General features: G+C 38.2%; 1 protein-coding gene across 5 annotated transcripts in view; it reads right to left on the reverse strand.

Annotated features, from left to right (window-relative positions):
• Positions 1 to 21,845, reverse strand: part of TMEM45A (transmembrane protein 45A) — an 86,261-nt gene that overhangs the window by 17,397 nt on the left and 47,019 nt on the right. For 4 of the 5 annotated variants that reach the window (XM_019648332.1, XM_019648333.1, XM_019648334.1 and 1 more), the window contains 2 exons: positions 1,729 to 1,923; positions 255 to 467 (listed from right to left, as the gene is read on the reverse strand). In XM_019648332.1, coding sequence (XP_019503877.1) covers positions 255 to 467; positions 1,729 to 1,923 — 408 coding nt within the window. Of the gene's footprint in view, positions 1 to 254; positions 468 to 1,728; positions 1,924 to 6,632; positions 6,806 to 21,845 lie in introns of those variants that run through there. The other variant, XM_019648335.1, reaches the window with a different exon arrangement.

Raw genomic sequence — 21,845 nt, forward strand, 5'->3', positions numbered from 1 at the left:
TAGTTCTTTAAGACAGATATAAAATGTGAATAAAAAACTTTGAGCGATTGTTCTTGTCCAGTTTTACTAAATGAATCAGTAGGGAAGGAAAATCTTTAGCATCCTGCTTAAGACACTGAATAGTTCACTGTGACCCAAATAGGTAAACTTATGGATCAAGGCTGAACCAGGACATTAAAGGAATATTATTCTAAAGGGCTAGACAAATGCCTTATAACAGTGAAACGTACAGGAAAATACTCACTCATACTTACCCTCCACAAATAAAGCGTTTGACATCATTAACTTGGTTAAAGAAGCAGGAAGTGAACTGATGGTGGAACATAAGATGTTTGTCACACCCATCAGCCCAAAGAAGAAATACATGGTGCAGTGATGCCAGCCCAGGAGTTGGACCCATTGGCCCTCTTTATAGTTATATAAGGACAGGTGAGGCCCTCCAACAATAAACTGTTCCCCAAGTATACCTGTAGAAGAACATATTTAAGTTTTAGCAAACCTCTCCATAACTTTACCAAGAAAACAAGAAGATGCAGTAGGATTAGCCCACTGCTTTAGTCTGATCTAGTGACATTCGATAACATCCCTCTTTCTGAGCTATTCCCTAACAGCTAAATGCAGGTGCTTCAGGCTGGCCTTAGAGGTTTGAAAACTGGTTTGGATAATCACTTTTAGTCAAAGATAACCAATTTAATCAAACAACTATTTCAGATCTTTAAAGTTGATGATCTTAGTTCCACTTAGTTCCACTAACGATCTTAGTTCACATTTTAATTTAGTCACTAAATAACTCTTGAATGATTTCGGTTTGGGATTCATAAGATCAGTCCTGTAGAGGCTGATGACTTCATCTTACAGACTGTATCTCTGGGTAGCTGCCACAAAGTAGGGGGTTGCGCTTGGTTCAGGAGATAAATGCTGGAGTTCAGCTTTCCCCCAATTAAGGATAACTGAGAAAGTACAGACAGTTATAGCATATGATCTGGTCAGCTACATCAACAAACAATCTTAAAGACGCTGCTTTATTTGTTCATCTATAGGAGTTGGCAAGGAAATTTCTCTCTTTGGAAATAGTTGCTGTATAATCTGATGTTCATAGATAGCAAAGACTTATTACCATGAATTAAGTATGAAAAAATCCAAAGGAAAAGTAGGAAGTTTTGCTCATTATAAAGGACAGACTTAAGTGAAACTCTAAACACACAGGACAATTTCACAGACTCTTATAGTCAATGGAAAGGCCTTAGGAGTCATCTGACCTAAACTCCCTCTGCAATTTAGAAATCACACAAAAAGGATGAATGTAAGTCTGCTTCTGTATAGCCTACTAGCAGTGATTTACAATTGAAGCTTTCCCATAATTGCTTGATTATTTTTGGTGTTGTTTTGAAAAATGGTTTCTGATAGACTTTAGTCTTTCAGGCATCAGAATAATTGATATAAAATCATTTCAGAGGCTCCAGCTAATTCTATAAAGGAAATTCACCTTGTGTGGGTAGACAAGTTAATTATTAATGACTAACTCACTAAGGAACAGGCCTTTGTATAAACCTAAAGTATCCCCTTTTAACAATTATATCAGGTAACAATTACAACCAGAATATATGTTTACAGATATTTCTAAACAAAAAATTCATTTTAGCAATTTCTTGACTTGATATTAAACCCTCTCTTTGCATGTGAAAATATACAAAAGGAGAAAACAGAATTCAGAAATAGTCCACTCACCAGTTATGGCCATGCAGATTATTGTGATTCCCTCCAAAAGTTCAATTCGATAAAATAGGGCTTTGGAAACCAGGTAGGAAGTCCGTTTCTGTTTTCGGCAGGTATACTTCAGAATGCTCTTTATAGCCCACCAAGTACCCATGATAAAAAAGAAGGTCCCAGGGAGGGCATGGCCTTTGAAGCTCCCCATCACTACTAAGATAAAAACATATAGAGGATGAAGATATTTCATTTCCAGAACTTAGACAAATATTGCTTGTTCCCATAAAGTACACTATCTTCTGATAATTATCGATACAGCACTGATTCAGAGGAAATGATAAAATGATATTACTGTCAATGATAGTAGTTTTACTATAGCATCAATAATACCAATACAAAGAAAAAATCACATTCTTTGAACACTTACTTTATTCTAGGTGCTGTGTCAAGTGTTTTACATGAGATCTCTAACCTAATTTTTACAACATACCCATAAATGAGGAATTAAATCCCATTTTCAATTGGGATACAGGTTTAGAGAAGTCAAATGACTTACCTAAGTGTCATAACTATTAAACGAAAGTGTCATTGTTTTTAACAGGGATCCCAAAAGGATTTCTTAAAATGATAGTATATACTCTACCATACAGTTAAACTTTCAGCATATTTGAAGGAAAGTAATATGAAAGTTTTACTTTTATGTTTAAAACTTGAGATGGTATAAAATTGCCTACACATTTTTTTAAGTAGGTAATTTCACAGTATCAAGATTCAAGTGGAAGAGACCATTAGCTCTCATCAAATATCTGTGTGTTCCTTCACGCACTTTTCCCAGTCTGTCTACCAGTTCAATCAGAACCGTGTTTCTATTTCTGGCCAATAGACTGTGGCATTCATTGCTTTCAAGCTGAGTCCGTTAAGAGCATACATGACTTCTTTAACTCTCTCTTCCCCTGCTGTGGCAACCTTGACATGGCACGTCTTGTAACATAGAGGACGGCCAACCAGCCTGCTTCAGATTTTGCAAGAAATAACCCTTAATTGTACTAAGTCATTCAAACATTGAGGCTTAACAGCTTAACCCAGCTGGTAACCCAGATAGATACCAAGCCAATTCAACTGTAAATTCTGTTTATGATTGCTACATATTGGCGCAATAATAAATAGAAAGGTCTTTCCTTTTTTATTTTTCAATCACAGTTGACATCCAATCTTATTTTATATTGGTTTCAGGTGTACAGCATAAGTGGTTAGACAAGACGTGTCCTCCATTTTTGGTCAGTGCTATAGAAAACCAGTCTTGAGTTACATGAGTTTTGAATGATGTGAGCAGCCCCTTGTTGAAATGTATTGTACCATCAATGGAATAATGAAGAGAAAGTTTACAATCATCCTTGTGGGTTTTACCCCTAATGGGGATTTCAGTGTTTCCCTAGCCCCATGGAGGTCTTTATCCCCTTGGGTGGGTACTGGGCCTCTCCGTTCAGGGCAGACCCCTTTGGCTTACTTACACATCCCTCTGACACAACTAGCAAGGGGGAACTGCGAAGCTGACTTAGATGGTAAAACTTTCTTACATATCTAGTCGAGACCCCAGATGGACATTTCAGCACACCCCCGAATCAATCAAACCATCTAAGAGTCTCTGACTCAACATATCACATAGTGCCAAGAGCAGGTTCTTGTCCTAACTCTGACTTTAATTAGTGGAATGGTTTGGGGCATGTCACTTAATCTCTTTGAGCCTTAGTTCTTAATTAATAAAAGGAGGTGGCCTAGATAATACCTGGAGTTCCTTCCTGCACTAACATTCTGTGACTCATTATTATCCTAACCACCATCTGCCTCATAGTGTTACGGAGTTCCCCTGTTTGTCTTGGCTTAGGTAACCCTATGGGATTGAAAAATACTTCTATATGGGATTGAAAAAATATATCCAGGCTGTAAATTATTTGAACTTCTCTGGGGGAAAAAATGATATGTTTTAAGGAGGCTTAAAGGTTTTGCATTCCTTGGTATAGGAAACCCACTTCCAGGAATTTATCCTAAAGATATAACTATAAATATAGGCACCAAATTAAACACCATATATATGTCAAAAATTAGAATAATGATTAAGTAAATTTTATAGCCACTAAAAAATAAGGTTCAAATAACTTAAATGATAGGCGATATATTTAGTGAAAACATAAGGTTTTTAAAAACTGAAAAGAAAGGGGCTTTGGATTCAGACTGACTAAATATGAATCCCAACTTTATCATTTACTAGCTACATGACTTAGGGCAAGTTAATAAATCTGTAAGTGCCTCAGGTTTCTCTTCTGTAAAATGAGACAAATAAAAGTACCTACATCGCAAAATTAAAATAAGTTACTCCACAGCAACTAACCCACAGTACTATTAAACAAACTCACATTATCCTCAGCCCACCTCAAACTACCAAAGTAAAACAAAAGTAAACCCAGATGAGAAATTTTACGTGGATACTAACTGCTGAAAAGCAAGAAACATCTACATAATTCTCTTGGCCATCATAACATTTCTCCTGCTTGTCTTACAGGATCACTGGAATCTTCTGTGGGTATTTAATTCCTTGACTGCAATTAGAAAATAAGCTTCTTGAAAAGAAGGACTATCAATCTATCCATTGGACCTGGATAGTTCCTGATACACTATGACATTCTAAATTAATAAGAGTAACTAAGCCCTTTTTATAACACAGGATCATATATTTATAAAATACCTCCACTGTGATGTCTCAAAGCCCACGCATACTCAACATACCCCCACATTGAACTAATCATGGTATCTACCCACCCACTGCCAGACAATAATTTTTCCCCCAGTTACCTATTAACAACACTACCATTCACCCACTTACCCAAATTCAAAATATGAAAATCACCCTAGAGTCCACCTATGTCCCTGAAAATTAATTATTGAGACCTATTGTCTCCATCTTCGCCTGCCCCAAATTTGGCTGACTTCCCCTAGCCCTTTCAGTTTTGTCTGCTTGGGGAATCCTCCCTGATGGCCCAGACAGGAGAGAGGCCCTCTTATATCTTCTCAAGGTACCCAGTTCTCACTTTAATGAACTCTGTGTGTGGTTAGTTATCAAAGGTCTGTCCTCTTCATTAGCTTCTATGTCCATGACTGTATTGTGAGAGCCTATGGAGCAGGCACCTGGGGGATCTCAGAGGTCAGAGGCCTCTGTTTTTTTGAAGCTCCTGGTATATTAAAAAAAGGAGGAAAATGCCAAAACAAAATTACAAAATTACAAAAACTTAATTACAAAATTACAGAATTACAAAAACTGTGGTTGTTTTTAAGTGTTTAGATTTACCTAATAAATACATTCAACGCATGCAAAAATCTATCGCTTATGTTGAAGATACCATGAAAATTTAAATTTGGGGCCCTTCTAAAATGTGTAGCTATGGGCCAAATAATCTTCCTGACCCACCTCCATGACCAGCTGACATGTTCCTGCTGCCCCAAGGGCTGAGTAGACCAGTATATCTCAGCTCAGCCATTGGGATGTGATAGGGAAGCCAGGGGGAGTAGTTGAAGGTTTTTGAAGAAGGATAGGAGGTGATCAAAGTGGGGGAAAAAAACGAGTCCTTGTTCCTACTTCAGTTATAGAACTTCTGTATCTCAAGGCTCTTAATCTAAAACAATCTGATGGTTTCAAATATTCATTGTTTAAAAGGCCCAAACCAAACTAAGTCAAAGCAGTCTTGCTATATTTGCCAGCTAAGGAACGCAACAAACTCATTTGCTCCTGGCAATGAAAATGGCACTCATTTTACTCCACTTCCACTGTGGAGAGACAAACAATTGCCCAAATCCTCAAATATCACTTCACTGTCATCTCCTAGAGCACCATAATCCAGAAATCTATTTTTTGTCCCCTGCTTTACCATTGCCTGCAGATACAGCTTATTGCTTATAAAAGCAAAGTACTCCAGAGTTTGAATAGATCTTAATCCCATGAGCAGACACATTCCCCTTGGAAAGTAAACACAAGGCTTTTCTCACCCACAAAGCAGCACATACTTACTGGACAGTCAGCAGAAACCCCAGGGAAAATATCCAGGATAGGAAACAAAAAGGTCCTTCCTCAATACCCTCCCTGCCTGATGTCACTACTTTATAATATCACAAAGTGAAAGTGGTTTACCCAGGCCCAAAAAGTGCAAGATTCATCACTGGCTTCCAGTTGCAGTTCATCCTAAAAAATCATATTCCCCCCCAACCATCCAAAAAAACCCCTCTGCTCCTAATGACACCAAACATCATCCTCTGAGCGAGAGATGAGATATGACTACTAATGCTCTTATTGACCCCTTTTTTCTGACCATCCCCCAACACACACACACACACACACACACACACACACACACACAGTCACCACCCAAAGGGAAATATTTTTAAACTCTAGCACTTACAGATAATATTAGGCAAATCTCAAGATGTAAATCAGGTGTCAGGTGTTAAGTCTCAGTGTTATAGCTGCATAAAACACAGATCAGGCCTGTTCACAGAAGGAGGAAAGAACTCAGAATAGCCCAGAGAAAGATATGCTACAGTTTTCTTGGTGGAATCTCAACCAAATAGCTAACTTCAATATAAAATGAATACCATGGGGAAAAACTTAAACTAAAATTTCCTTTTGAGCCACCACCAAAATAAAGTATTCCTATTTCTTAACGAGTCATATTTTTAAGACACATTTGTAAATTCCAATACACCAAACGAATTTCAACTATTTCTTGAGCTTCACTTAACTATTTGCCTTAACACTCAAAACAAAGCATATACAAGCAGATGTAAAATTGTTTTTTATATTTCATCATTCTGTACTAGCATTTTCTCTCCCAAATTTCAACCGTTTTGAAAGAATTTTCTTAAATTATTCTTACCTTCACCTTTCCCCCAGTGTCAAGTCCAACTCAATTCTCTTCTTCCAAGAATTTACAATGGTTCTGGTCTCAAGAAGGAAAAGCGGATATTGATTGGTCTAAATCTAAAACTTCCTCCTTGGAGACTAAATCAGTGTTCTCATATCTTTCAGCATGAAGTCGAGCATGTAAGCCTTCTGAAAGTCAGAATGCTTGCATAAATGTGACTCTAGAGACCACGCCCTTTTGAACATCATACCTTCCTGTCTACACTTGTGAAACAGAGGATTTCCCAATGAGATTCACTTTGTCACCCCGCCCACATGACCACTAGCCTCAGTCATGTACCACCTGCTGTGAGAACCAAAGCCAGTGGAGCATGTGTGAGCTTTGCTAGCTCTCTTCCAGGCCACCAAGATGAACATAAGACAAAAGGAATGATTATGGCAGCAGTAACGTAATAGAGCAGGTTTGATAAATCTATAAAAACAAACCATTTCCTAACATATAGTATCTCAAGCCAGAGATTGCTGCAGGTGTCAGGGTTGAAGTCATGATCAAAACCAAAGTTATAGGAATAAGAAAAGATGATGGAACAAAATTATGATAGGTCAATAATGAAACTCACTGTTCCTCAAGAAATACCCAGAGAGTGATCAGTGCATAAATTATTCTAAACTGAGGTGAGGATTGCACAGAGTGAAACGGGAATGAGGAAGAAGCAACAATCCGACTCTAACCAACAGCTATTATCCTGTCTGTACACAAGTCTCAGTTTTCCTCTCACTGTTAAACCCTTGGTGAGCAAGGGCTATCGCCCTTATAATGCTTTGCTAACTAGCACTCAGTAAATAACCAATGAATGATGAGCTTCTGCCTGGGACCCCATCTTCCTGAAACACTGATCTGGGTGACAACCAGTATCACAAACAGTTGTAAGTGGTTAGTTAAATGCTGACTCCTGGGCCCCAGATCTACCAAATTGACCAGAAGGGGGAGGCCCAGGAGTCTGCCTTTATAACAAGCACTCATCAGCTGATTTTTAGGTACTCTTGAGGTTTGAGAGCCAAAGGCTTAGAGTATGTGGAGACAAGCAGAGTAGCACGAAGACACTAAGATTTTAATGTGAACTCCTTATCAACATACCCTGGAGGCCATTTATCACACATCAGTGTCGTAAGCCCTGCTGTGTTTCCTCATCTCAGGCTTTATATTGGACACAGATTGGTGGCTCAATAGCTGCTCCTGGGGCCAGAATAATAATCTGGCTCTGTCACAAGACAATAATCATTCTTGAGTGCTGCCATTCTAGTTACTTTATTTTATCATATTAACACATTATTTGTTTTATTTTAATCTCTTTTTTATATTCTTGCCTCTTATTCCTACAACTCTGTCAATCTTTAAATAACTAGAATCATCCATGTCATATGGACAAGCCTTAACCAAACATCCAGAATGACAAACAGGACTGTAAACTTGAAAATATGAAGGAGGGCAAGGCAATCCTGACTTATTTCTTAAGAAATAAAATCAACAAATAGATAGTATGAACAAATGTCATGTTGCATCACCTGCCTGTAACCAACTGTTCAAAGTAAATAGAAGCCTGGATTGTTTCTGTTAGTAGTGCAGTATCTGAGATGGGAAGGGAGCTAGCATTCATTAAACATCTATTACATGCTGATAACGTTCCAATTATTCTATCTTTGAGACAATTCAAGTATTATTTCTGCCACAGGTATGTGGAAACTGAGACTCCAGGAGATTTATTAAGCTACTCTAAGCCACAGAGTTAGTAAAGACCAGAGCTAAGATTCCAAGTTCCTCATATATGTGATTCAAAATCTCATACCTGCTGCTCTAGAAAAGGACAATGACTAGAAAAGGTTTGTGAAGAGCCTCATCAAATAGTCTTCGTCCATCACCTCTGAGTAGGTTAAACACTGTGGAGAAAGGGCATGTCCTCCTGGGACTTGCTCCCATTGAACTGTCAGCACATGGAAAAGAGGTGACGCTTTGCATGTAGCCTGAGTATCTATGTACCAGTACTGCTGTCAAAGTCAGTGTGCACAGGGCTGCCAACAAAAGGAAGGCTGGGCTGAGTAGTCTGCAAGGACTTCATTTGAAAAAGGCCTGGATGCTAGAGATGACTGTCAGTGATGTGGTAAGAGCCTAAAGCTGTCATTCTATAATTCCAGGATTCATGCTGTGTCACAAGTTCAAGTCCATGAACAATGATTGAGTGCTTCATATATACCTAAGGATCTGCTTCAAGTTATAGGGGACTCCGCAGTGAGCAGGTGTATCTATTTTCTATCACTGCTGTAACTCAGGTGGTAAATGTTCTCCAGTTTTAAGGACCCATGTGATTAAATTGGGCCTGCCTGGGTAATCTCATCTCAAGGTCATTAATTTTGTCACCTCTGAAATCCCTTTTGCTAGGTAAGGCAATATATTACAAGTTCCGGGAATTAGAACATGGCAAGGTAGGGACATGATTCAGTCTACCACTATAACATACAAAGGTTTACAGTGTGTCAGGATAAAGAAGACAAATACATAAGACTGTGTGATACCAAAGAGATGAGCTAGATTTATGGTAAAGAAAAAAAGTACTCGCGGTGTGCTGAGCCCCTTCATTTAATTCAGGGATTGGGGAGAGGCATATGACACGATATATTAGGGCCATTTGAGCGGGACCTTGAAGAACAAGTAGGATTTTAAAAGGTGGAGCTGAAAAGAGAGTCACACTCCAAACATAAGGAACACCATGAATAAACTCATGGTGGCAGAAACATACAGAAGATCTTGAAGTCACTCCTACCATAGGAGTAGGAAACAAAAGAAAATACAGCTGGGGGCCGGCCGAGTGGCGCGTTAGTTAAGAGCTGGCTTGGGATGCCAGCTCTGAGCAGCAGGGCCCTGGTTTGGATCCTACATGAAGGCCAGTGACACTGCCCTCAACAGCTAAGATGCTGAACAACTCAACCTGGAGCTGGGCTGCCGTGAGTCGCCGTCATCAGCGTAGGCTGCAGCCCCTGCTGCAGTGGGTTGCCATAAACTACTGTGTGTGGCTGGCAGCCAGCGTGAGTGGCCAGCAGCTGGTGTGAGCTGCCAAGAGCCGCAGTGAGCGGCCGGCCAGAGGCCTGCGACCAATCTACCTCACCCGGGAAAAGCACAATGATCACAATAACAACATGGGCCAGTGAAGCAACATCCTCCACAACTAGACGGAAGAACAAAAGGACAGCAACTTGCCTGTTCCCCCCTCCCCCCAATTCCCCAATAAAACCTTTAAAAAAAAAAAAAGAAAGAAAATACAGACGGAACTCCTACACATATGAGAAGTTGGTAAGTGGCAGAAATGACAATATAAATTACCAATAAGTGGAAAAAACTGTTTTTACAGTTAAGTCTCTAGCTATAGATAAAAATTAAACTAGATCGCTACCTCATATCACATTCAATTTTAGGTGGATTAAAAACCTAATTGTGAGAAATCAAATTTTTAGAAGAAAATATTTCAAAAGTTCCTAATGACCTTGGGATAGGAAAGGATTTTTTAAACAAAATACAAAAAGCAAGATAATGAAGGAAAGGACTGATAAATTTGACATCAAAAATTAAAACTTTTATATAAGAATGACAAGGAAGCACAGGAAAAGGTGTTCAACATCATTAGTCATTTTGAAAATGCTAACTAAAATAACAAATGTACCAAGACACATCCACTAAAATGCCTACATTTTAAAAGATTGACAATACCAAGTATCAGTAAGGATATGGACCCACTGGGCTGCAGGTGGGGACACAAAATGGGACATCTCCAGTGGAAAGCAGTTTATCATTTTTTAAAAGTTAAACATGCACTTACAATTCAAACCAGCAATTCCACACCTAGGTATTTACCTAAGAGAAATTAAAGTTATGTGCACACAAAGATTTGCACATGGATGCTCAGAGTAGCTTTATTTAATAATATCCAAAACCTGGAAATAACCCAAATGCTCACCAACTAGTGCATAAACAAACTGATACATCTCTAAGTGAAAAGGAGCAAACTACTGATACAAAAACTTGGACGAATCTCAAAAGCATTATGCTATGCTACGTGAAATAAACCAGACACAAGAGCACATACCTCATAGTTTCATGTATATGAAATTCTAGAAAACACAAAACTGCAGTTATAGGAAGCAGTTCAGTCGTTGTCTGGAAGTAAGTTGACTGAGAGGAGTATGAGGGAGATCTTCAAGGTGATGGAAATGAGCTGTATACAGTATTGAATGTAAAAAATAATTACACAAGTGCATACATTTGTCAAAACTCATCAAGTTACACACTTAAAATTTACAGGTGAACTTTATTGCACGTAAATCATACCTCAGTGAAGCTTATTGAAAAAGAACAGACACTTTTTCTGCCCTCCCTTCTCTCCTGCAGCCTATAACATGATTGTAATGACTAGCACTTTGGCAACCATCTTCTATAATGGGAATAAGGCCCATATCCAAGAGAAGGAACCATGAACATGAAATAGGCTGACTCTTGACAACTTTGTGGATCTACCATTCCATCCATGAATACCCCATTTTCCTATTTTATGTCCTACGGAAATGAAATTATTGGGTTGTTGGAAAAGTCATGCCGTATTTTTTCTATGTTTTTCATTGCAAAAATGCATCATGACTTTTCCGACAACCCAATATATCATGTATAAAAGCAAAAAAAATATTTAAATCCATTTTGTATAACAATAAAAAAAATCTTAAAGCTTCTATATGTTAAAATTATAGCTAACATTTATTGATTGTTTCCTGTTTACTAGTCCCCATTCAAGCAAGGATTTTGCATTTTAGCTCATTTAATCTTCCCAAGAAAGCTTTGAAGTAGATACCATTATCATTCCAATTTTGCAGATGAAGAAACTGAGGCAAAGTTAAAGAGAAAGTAAAATGTCCAAGGTCACACAGGTGATAAGTAATGAAACTGGAATTCATATCCTGTCTTGTGTCTACAGTAGCTCTACCACAATGATACCATAACTAAAGTTCAAGGGCACATGACAGAGAGGATATTTCCAATAAATGTAACTGAAGGAGACTGAGTAGCCAGAATGTCATTTTTATCTAGGAATCAGTTAGAAAAAGAAAAACTGCTCCCTGCCCCGCTATGGGCAAAGAACAAGAACAGACAAATCAACACAAGGCAAAATCTTAATGTCCAATAATCATATGAAAATATGCTCAATTCCACTAGAAACCAAAGAAAACTAAAGTTAGAGCAGAGGTATTTTTCACCTATAAGACTGTCAAAATTATAAAGATCTATTCTATCAAGGGTTGCTGAGAGTGTAAGAACATGGGAATTCTCATATGCTATTAGAAGTGTAAATTGACATTACTACTTTGCCAAGCAATGTGACAGTAGCTAGAAGAGTTGAAAGTGCACATACCCCACAACCCAGCAATTCAATTTGTAGTATGTACCCTAGAAAAACTCACATACATGTTCTCTTGGATATGTAAAAAACCCAATTTTTTTTCAATAAATAAATAAATAATTCATTGCTGCATTGGTTGTAGTAACATAAAATTAAACATAATCTTAAAATTCATCAATAGAGAAATGCAAAAACAACATGAAGTAATATATATACAACAGAATGTACTACACTTAAAAACATTTTTAATAGAAGCATTATATCTATATTTAGCAACAGGGGTAGATTTTTAAAGCATTAGGTTGAATGAAAAATGAAAGCTGCAAAACACTATTATAGTTTAGTGCAACTTATGCATTGTTTTTAAACACCTCAAAAATAATATTATTCATTGCTTATGAACATATATGAATATAAAGGTATAAAAGTAAGGATATGCACTAATAGTAGTAGTTTCCTTTGGCAAAGGTGAAGAAGAATAGAACTGAGGGATGTCAAGAAACATTCAACTGGGATGGCAGGTTAGCTCAGTTGGTTAGAATGCAGCAGTATTCATAACACCAAGGTTGCCGGTTCGATCCTCACATGGGCCACTGAGATGTGCCCTCCACAACTAGACTGAAACAACTACTTGACTTGGAGCTGATCGGTCCTGGAAAAACACTGTTCCCCAATAAAAAAATAAAAATAAAATAAAAAGACATTCAACTGTAATGTTGTATCTTTTATTTAAAAGAAAGAAATACTTGAAGCAAATTATATAAAATGTGGTTCTGCATGGTTGAAACACAAGAGTTTACCATATTATTTTTTCTGTTTTTCATTACATTTTTAAATTAATAAACTTTATTATTAGAGAAGTTTTAGGTTTAAAGGAATTGAGCAGAAATTACAAATTTCCATGTTTTCTCTCCCCACTGTCCCCAGTTTCCTAATTATTAACATCTTGTATTTATGGCACATCTGTTGTAATACAATTTATGAATGAATCTTGATATATTATTATTAATTAAAGTTCATAATTTACATTACAGTTAATAATTTGCTTTATAATTCTATAGGTTTTGACAAATGCATAATGTCATGTATCCATCATTACAGTATCACACAGAATATGCCACAAAAAAATCTCCTGTGCTTCACCTATTCATCCCTTCCTTCCTCCCCCTGAGCCCATGGCAACCACCAATCTTTTTACCATAGTTTTGCCTTTTCCAGAATGTCATATAATTGGAACCATACAGTATGTAGCCTTTTCAGATTGAATCCTTTCGCTTAGCAATATGCATTTAAATTTCCTCCATGTCTTTTTGTGGTTTGATAGTTTATTTATTTTTTTTATTTTTATTTTTTTGCTGAATAATATTTCATTGTATGCAAGCACCACTGGGTTTTTTTTAATCCAGCCACCTATTGGAGGACATCTTGGATGTTTCCAAGTTTTAGCATTATGAATAAAACTACTATTAATATTCATGTGCAGGTTTTTGTGTGGACATAAGTTTCCAATTCCTTTGAGTAAATACACAGGAGCAAAATCCTGGATCATATATTAAGAGTATGATTGGTTTTGTAAGAAGCTGCCAAACTGTCTTCCAAAGAGGCTGTATCATTTTGCATTCCCACCAGCAACAAATGGAGAGAGTTCTTGTTGCTTCATATCTTCTCTACATTTGGTGTCATCAGTGTTTTGGATTCGGGCCATTCTAATAGGTGTACAGCAACATCTTATTGTTGCTTTATTTTGTAGTTCCCTTACGACATATAATTTGCCATCTGCATATCTTCTTTGATGAGGTGTCTGTCCAGACTTTTGCTCATTTTTTAATTGGATTATTTGTTTTCTTATTATTCATTTTTAAGAGTTCTTTGTATATTTTGGGTATAAGTCCTTTATCAGATATATGATTTGCAAATATTTTCTCCCAGTCTGTGGCTTGTCTTTGATTATCTTAAAAGTTTCTTTCACAGAGAAGTTTTTCATTATAATGTAGTCTAACTTACACTTTTTCTTTCATGGATTGTGTAGTTGATGTTGTATCTAAAAACTCATCATACCCAAAGTCACCTTAATTTTCTCCTAGAAGTTTTATAGCTTTGTATTTTACATTTAGGTCTATGATCCCTTTTGAGTTATTTTTTTGTGAAAGATACATGTGACTATACAGTTGTTTCAGCACCATTTGTTGAAAAGATTATCCTTTCTCTGTACAGAATTGCTTTGACCCTTTGTCAAAAATCAGTTGACTATGTTTATATGGCTGTATTTATGGGCTCTTTACTCTGTTTCACTAATCTAGATGTCTTTTCTTTCATCAATACTACACTGTCTTGATTACTGTAGCTTTATAGTAATTCTTGAAGTAGTGTACTGTGTCTTCTGATGTTTTTTTTTTCAATATTGTGTTGGCTATTCTGGGTCTTGCCTTTCCACGTAAACTTTAGAATCAGTTTGTCAATATCCACAAAAACAACTTGCTGGGATTTTGATTGGGATTGCACTGACTCTATAGATCAAGTTGGAAAAAACTGACATTCTAACAATATTGATTCTTCCTATTCAAAAACATAGAATATCTCTTCATTTATGTAGATTTTCTTTGATTTCTTTCATCACAGGTTTGTAGTTTTCCTTATATATTAATAGATCTTACACATATTTTGTTAAACTTATACCTAAGTATTTCTCTTATCTTATTTTCTTTGGTGCTGATGTAATTAGTGTTATATTTTTAATTTCAAACTCCAACTGTTCATTGCTGGTATATAGGAGAGCAGTTGACTTTCATATAACCTTATATGCTACCTACAACTTTACCGTTACAGCTTTCTGGCTCCAGGGAGTTTTTTTGTTGTTGTTGATTCTTAGGAATTTTATACATATATAAATAATCATGTCATCTTTGAGCAAAGACAGTTTAGTTTTTCCTTCCCAATCTGTATATTTTCTATTTCCTGTTCTTATCTTTGTATAACATAAGACTTTTGGTATAAGGTTGAATAGGAGTGGTGACAGGGGGCATCATTGCCTGATTTCCAGTCCTAGGGGGAAAGCATCTAGTTTCTTACCGTTAAGTTTGTGTTAGCTGTAGGTTTTGTGTCACTAATCTGTATCAAATTGAGGAGGCTTCCCTCTATTTCTAGTTTGCTGGTTTTCAAGGGTGGGTTTTTGGCTTTTGTTTTTTGTTTTAATTTCTGTTATAGCAAAGCCTGGGAAAGTAGTTTACAGCCAGATAACAGAGGACCTTAAATGCCAGGTTAAGAAATTTAAACTTTATTCTATGGACAATACAATAAGAAATCACTAAATGTTTGGAGCAAAGAAAGGATATAACACAGGTATTCATTAGAACCCTTTAAATCATCCCATAATATAAGAACCCAGTTTCTATCTAAAGATAATGCAGAAAAGTGGACTCCTCCAGCTCCTTTCATAGCCCAGTCTGGTGACATACAAATACCATTCTCTGTTAGCCCTGCCTCATAGCGAACTTGCATCCCTTGGAGGTCCCAGGGAAGATGCAGAACGTTCATCAGCCTTGATCAGCTGCTCCCACAAAGACATGACTCCCAAACTCAGTATCCCATTGCCCACTCTCTGCCCAGAAGAGATAGCTACATCACTCTAGCTCAGGGCAGAGGCACAGGCACCCCGTGGCCTCTACTTGCTTATTAAGCAATGTATAAACAAAATGCAGTGACCATAACTGAATTAACAGTGTTGACACATTCATTTACATCACTACTTCTGACAGCGGAGAGCTGCTGTCAGGAGCTCTATTGACAATGACATTTGGATAACTCCTTGTCTTATCTACAGAAAACCTCTGTAGCTATTTTCATGGTCTTGGCTGCCTCGTCTCTCTTTACCCACCTGCCTACATCCTGCTCTCCCCTTCCTTTTCTCCCTTCTCCCAATTCTCAGCAGAGATGCATCTGGATCCTAAGCAAATTTCCTCCAAGAGTACGCGGACCATCTTGGGAAAGAAAGGCACTTCTGGATCAAATTTCATATTTTGGCTTGGTTTGGACTTCTGTGTGTGGAGGAGTGGTAGACAAAAGGGACTCAGTAGAAGCCCAGAGAGCCAAGAATAAGGGAAAAGTAAATGATTTTCCAGCTAAGGCTAATAAACCTCTGAGTTCCTGAAGCTCACAGGCTTACAGACTACGCAAGCATCCAGTTCTCCCCACCCTCAGCTCCATATTGCCCACTGGTGGATGTCTTTCCCCCTGCAGGCTACTCCATGAAATTCATTCTAACCTGATTTTCCTCAAAAAACCTTTTCTGGACTTGGAGCTGAGCTTGCACCCTCCACAACTAAGACTGAAGGACAACAACTTGACTTGGAGCTGATAGGTCCTAGAAAAACACAATGTTCCCCTTCCCCAATTCCCCAACACTGTTCCGCTCCCCAATTTCCCAATAAAAATCTTTAAAAACAAAAATAAACAAACAAAAAAACCTGTTCTGGTTCTGTACTTCCTCCTTCCCTCCTGCTGCCAGCATACACACAAATATGACTTGGTCTGGACCCTTTTCTCTCAGTGCAGGCTCAGGTGTGGAACCAGGATTTGGGTCTCCATGTTTTTTTCACTCTATCCATCTAACACACACCCAGCTTGGCAAACACCTAGAATAATTAATCATTGAACTTAACCCTGTGTCAGAAGGGACAGTGTGAAACATCAGAGCAAAGAGATCATTTTTAACCCAAGGATGGCTGTGATTCCCTAGGAAAGGCTTTTGGAAAATTTCTGGCTTTGTTGAGAGGAAATTCAGTTTTCTTTGGAATAAGTGCCTCTAAGGTTGATCCAAGATATGTATGGGGATGACAACTAGTGCTCTTGGCAGCCTATTCATTTCATCATTCCTCTATTCATCCATGCTTTCAACAAATATGTATTAAACAACTACAATCTGCCAGGTACAGTTCTATCCACTGGGGACATGAACTCGAATCAGAATCCTCATTTTAACCAGGTTCCCAGGTGATTAATTTGCACATTAAAGTTTGAGAAACACTGGTGTAGGGTAGAATTTCTCAACAGCAGCTCTATTAACATTTCAGATCTGATCATTCTTTGTTGTGTGGGGCTGTCTGTGTTTTGTGGGATGTTTAGCAACATCCCTGGCTTCTACATACTAAATTCTGGCAGCACTTTTCTTCCAGTTGTGACCATCAAAAATATCTGCAGATATGGATAAATATCCCCTGAAGGGAAAAATCACATTTCCTTCCCCAATTAAGAAGTACTGGTTTAGAAGGCCCTTGGTCAAATCCCCTTAATAAAAAAGGTTTTTGGTTTTGTTGTTTTTCTTTTCTCTTGGAAAAAAGAGAAATGTAACAAATTTAGCTGTTAACTATTGTATCAAAGTAAGTCCAACCAAGATTGTGTGTACCTTTTCCAGAATGATAAAGTATACAGTCTTTCAACTAATAAAATAAAATAAAACATCATTTGGAAAAATAACATTTGCAAAATTCCAATGACCTTTTACATAAATTTTTTTTAAGTTTTCTGTTTAATATTATTACTAAGGACAAAAAGGGGCCTGGTATTAAATATGATATACATGAAGTCAAGGACTTGTCATTGGATGTCATCTGCCTATTATATTTGTCCTAGATGCAACCCTATAAAGGTCTATCTGGAATATCTCCCCATTTTTAAAAAGATGGCCACTGTGGGCATAATGCTACTATCAAATAGTGGGAGTGATGGCAAGGAAGGGAAAGTCATGTTTAAATCTAGCTTGAGAAAAAATAAACCATATAAACATAGGCTGAAACAGTATGGTGATATCTGAACGTAGTGTATTTTTGATTAGAGGAGGAAACCAGCAGAATAATTCTTTGGTCTCTCAGTCCTTTGGGGTTGAGAAATGTATGTCTCGCTGTTTATTTTAATCATTATTGTTTTTTAAATCCCCATCTAGGAAATGATGATTCCTGATTTTAGAAAGTACCTATGACAAGTAAAGAAAAAAACAAGATAATTTCAGCTACTGAGAAAATAACCCAGGCCAATGTGAGCGGTCTCAGGCTCCACTGGGGGACCGGGGACAGTGGTTCCCCTTTGGAAGTGCTGATGTGGGTGGAGCTGAGCTGAGTAGAAGGAACAAGGCAATGGCAGGGACTGCCTCTGTGAAGCAGGTGAGGCCATCAGCCTGGTTCTGCCCTCAAATACATTGGTTGTATTGATTCCGTTTCATAGAAGAGGCAGCTGAGTTTTAGACCTTTGGTGTCTTGCCTGAATGTCCATAACCAGTAAGTGGTGGAAGGCAGGAAAGGAACCCAAATCTCTGAGGTACAGGTTCTCCTTCTAGAACACCAAATGCTCCTGCCTTCAGTTTCCCGTTGCTGCTCTCACAAATTACCACAAATTACAACACAAATTTAGTAACTTACAGTTCTGGAGGTCAGAAGTCTGAAATGGGTCTCAGTGGAGTGAAATCAAGGTGTTAGCAGGGCCATGCTCCCTCCGGAGGCTATGAGGGGAAAACGCATTTCCTTGCCTTTTCAAATGTCTAGAGGCCGCCTGCATTCCTTGGCTCTTGGCTGCTTCCTCCTTCCTCAAGGTCAACAACATAGTATCTTCACATCTCTCACTCTGATGCTGACCCCCATTCTTCTGTTGCCACGTGTCCTCCTGCCTCCCTCTGACAAGGACCGGGACGCTTGTAATGACTTTGGGCCAACTCAGATAATCCAGAGTAATCTTTCCATCCCCAAAGGCTTAATGTAATCAAATCTTCAACATGCCTTTTACCATGTGAAGGAAACCAGAATATGTCACCCCAAAATATGCCTCACTGACATAAAAATTATTTTGAGCTGAAGACACTTATTATAAAAAGCAGCAAATGCAGGAAAGCTCTGTCTACCCTCCCCTTTTCAGCCCTAAGGCAGGATATAAAATCTCCTTTTACTGGAGACAGAGTCTTATCAGCCCAGAGATGGCATAAGAGGCATCTGCAAGCAAACCTTACTACTTAGTTCTCTCCCATATATTTACCTTCCCACAGTTTGTCACCCTTGGATGCCTAAAACTGCTTTCCTGCAAATGTATACTTCTTTACTGAAGATGCTACATAAACTGGAATTCTAAGCCTCTGCTATGAGTTACGTTTTGTTACAGGATATGTACTGCAAGTGTTAAAAAAAAAGTTTATTTTTCTCTTGTTAATCTGTCTTTTTGTTAAAGGGTCCCAGCTGAAAATATAACATGGGTCGAGGTCAAGTTTTGCCTCCCCTACACATGTAAGGTAACATATTCTCAGTTTCTGGGGATTAGGACGTGGACATCTTTGGGGGACCATTATTCAGCTTACCACACCTCCTCAGGAATGTCAGTTAGGAGAGCCTCTAACAATCATAAATTTTTTTAAAAATCACTGACAGGTGGGGGAAAGAAGAGAACAGGAATAGTAATAGTAGCTGTCTACAGACTCTCAGGTTCCAAGGCGTCGAGAGAGACTCAAGAGCATAGAGTTATCTACTTCTCCATCCTGGTTGCGCCGTAGAATCCCTTGGAGAGCTCATAAAAAACAACCCATGCCAGAACCCAATTCTTAGAGATGCTGCTTCAATTATTCTGGGTAAGCCCAGGCATCAACATTTTAAAATCCCCCCTAGGGGAATAAGAGCCCAGCTTCTGGAATCGGACTCATTGCCTACGAAGATCAGCTCCACCACTGTGTGCTTGACTTGAGTCACATTATTGAATTTTGCCTCAGTTTTCTCTTCTATACAAAGCTGAGGATAAGCTGACACAATATAAGCAAAGTCCTTGCCATGTAGTAGACACTGTATAAATGTTACAGGTTGTTTTTGCTTTCAACGCCTCAGAGCTCTCCAGAACGGTGTTTCATTCCAACTCAAGCGTGAACCCAAAATGATTTGTGTGTCTAGGATGCGAACAGTGGGGTTAGTAGGCAGCTAAGCATGGTCTCCCCTGCCCGCCTGGTTGTGGTGGGCTCTGGAAGTGCTTGCCCCAAGGGAAGGGCAGCATTACAGCAGAGCTGCAGATCTCCTCATGCTGGAGGGTGTAAAAATTAGACGAGTGAGTAAGAAGAAACCATCAGCAAGGCTGAAGCTGGGGGTAGAAAAGGCGTGGAGGGCTGTGCAAATGGAAGGAATGCTAAGAGCCATCTACGAGTGTCAACAGATTTTATATACACCAATTAATTTAATCCTCATAATTATTAGCCCCATTTTAAAGATAATGATAAAGAGGTGCACTTCATGAAGATTATAACATGACTCACAATAGTGTCATAAAAACACCAAGATTCATCATGAAGTCTACATCCAAAAGGGAAAAAAGAAGAAAAAAATGACATTTGGAGAGCATCTGCCACTCTAGGAGTGTACAGAGTCCTCTGAATTCCATAAGGTAGTATTTTCCTCCCCATTTTGCATTAACGGGGTAGAGACCTGAAAGGCTAATCTGCCCAGTCAAATAGCTTGTAAATGGTAAAACTGGGAGCCTAACTCAAGTCTGTCCACCTCTAAACCCCCATCCTCTGTCCCATTACTTCCACCTTTCTCCATGCCTCAAAAGCTAATTGTGACAACCATAACAAGAACCAAGAACATTTACTGAATGCTGACTCTGTATCAAATACTGTACTAGGAGCTTTTTACAAAATATCTAAGAAGAGTCAAGTAAGATGATTGTGACATAAAGACAAAATAGTTAGTGTATGGCGCAAAGGCCAGCAGCATCACCTGGGAGGGCTGGAAATGCAGCTTCCCAGGCCCCATCCCCTACCTACTGAGTCAAGGTCTGCATTTTAACAAGATCCTCAGGTAACTTGTCAGCTCATTAAAGTTGGAGAAGACTGCTTTGGATGGCTTTTGTTTTGCTTTTTATCTTTCCAAAGACTTGTTTTGGTAACGTGTCGGAAAGGCCTAAGATTCTCTATTTACCAGCACTCATAAGGCACCACTGAAAGATCCACAGGAGGCAGCTGTGGTTTGAGCTGATGTCAGGGAGGGCAGGAGGCCCCCAAACTCCCTTTCTCCAGTACAACTCTTTATCTTTGAGTGTTCCTGGGTGTTGGTCTCCAGGCACACACTATTAGGCTCCAAATACCCTCAGCAGGAAGTCACTCCACAAAACAAATTATACTGAATGTGGGATTAGCTAATAGCCCTATGAAAGCCAGACAGGATTAAGCAGTGCTTCTCAAACTCGAATTATGTGCAGATCTTATAAAAGGCAAAACTTTCTTTCAGAGCCAGTATGTAGACTTAAATTGTTCTTATTATAAATTTTCTTAAATAATAAAAAAATATATATCTTTGGACAACTATAAAAATAAAAGCAATCTTTTAAATTAAATATGAGCAAAACTATAAAACCAACACAAATCTGATAAACTAGTACAAATCAAATACAGCAGACAATGATTTCTGCTACAATAAATCACTTATTACAGCATGACTGTGGCACTGACAGCTACAGCGTATTATCTTTTTTTTGGTCCAGAATCTGTATATTATGTGTCCTCCAAATTGTCTCTATTCTCTATTCAAACTGAAAGCCACTGAAAGGCTGCCTGGCATATAAACCCATCTGCTTTACTCATCAATCCTTGATAATTAAAGCAGTGCTATTTGCCCTTGTCATGATCCTAAATACAAATGTAAGCTCCCACACTGAGCTCATTGCTTGATCTCTGATACAAGATGCTCATCCACATGATCTAGAATATGCTTATTTCTCAGTTACTGTTGAGATGAAAATGCAGAGTTAGATTATTATAATAGAAAAATTGCAGA

The sequence above is a fragment of the Hipposideros armiger genome, unplaced genomic scaffold (genome assembly GCF_001890085.2).
Source record: "Hipposideros armiger isolate ML-2016 unplaced genomic scaffold, ASM189008v1 scaffold_125, whole genome shotgun sequence".
NCBI lineage: Eukaryota > Metazoa > Chordata > Mammalia > Chiroptera > Hipposideridae > Hipposideros > Hipposideros armiger.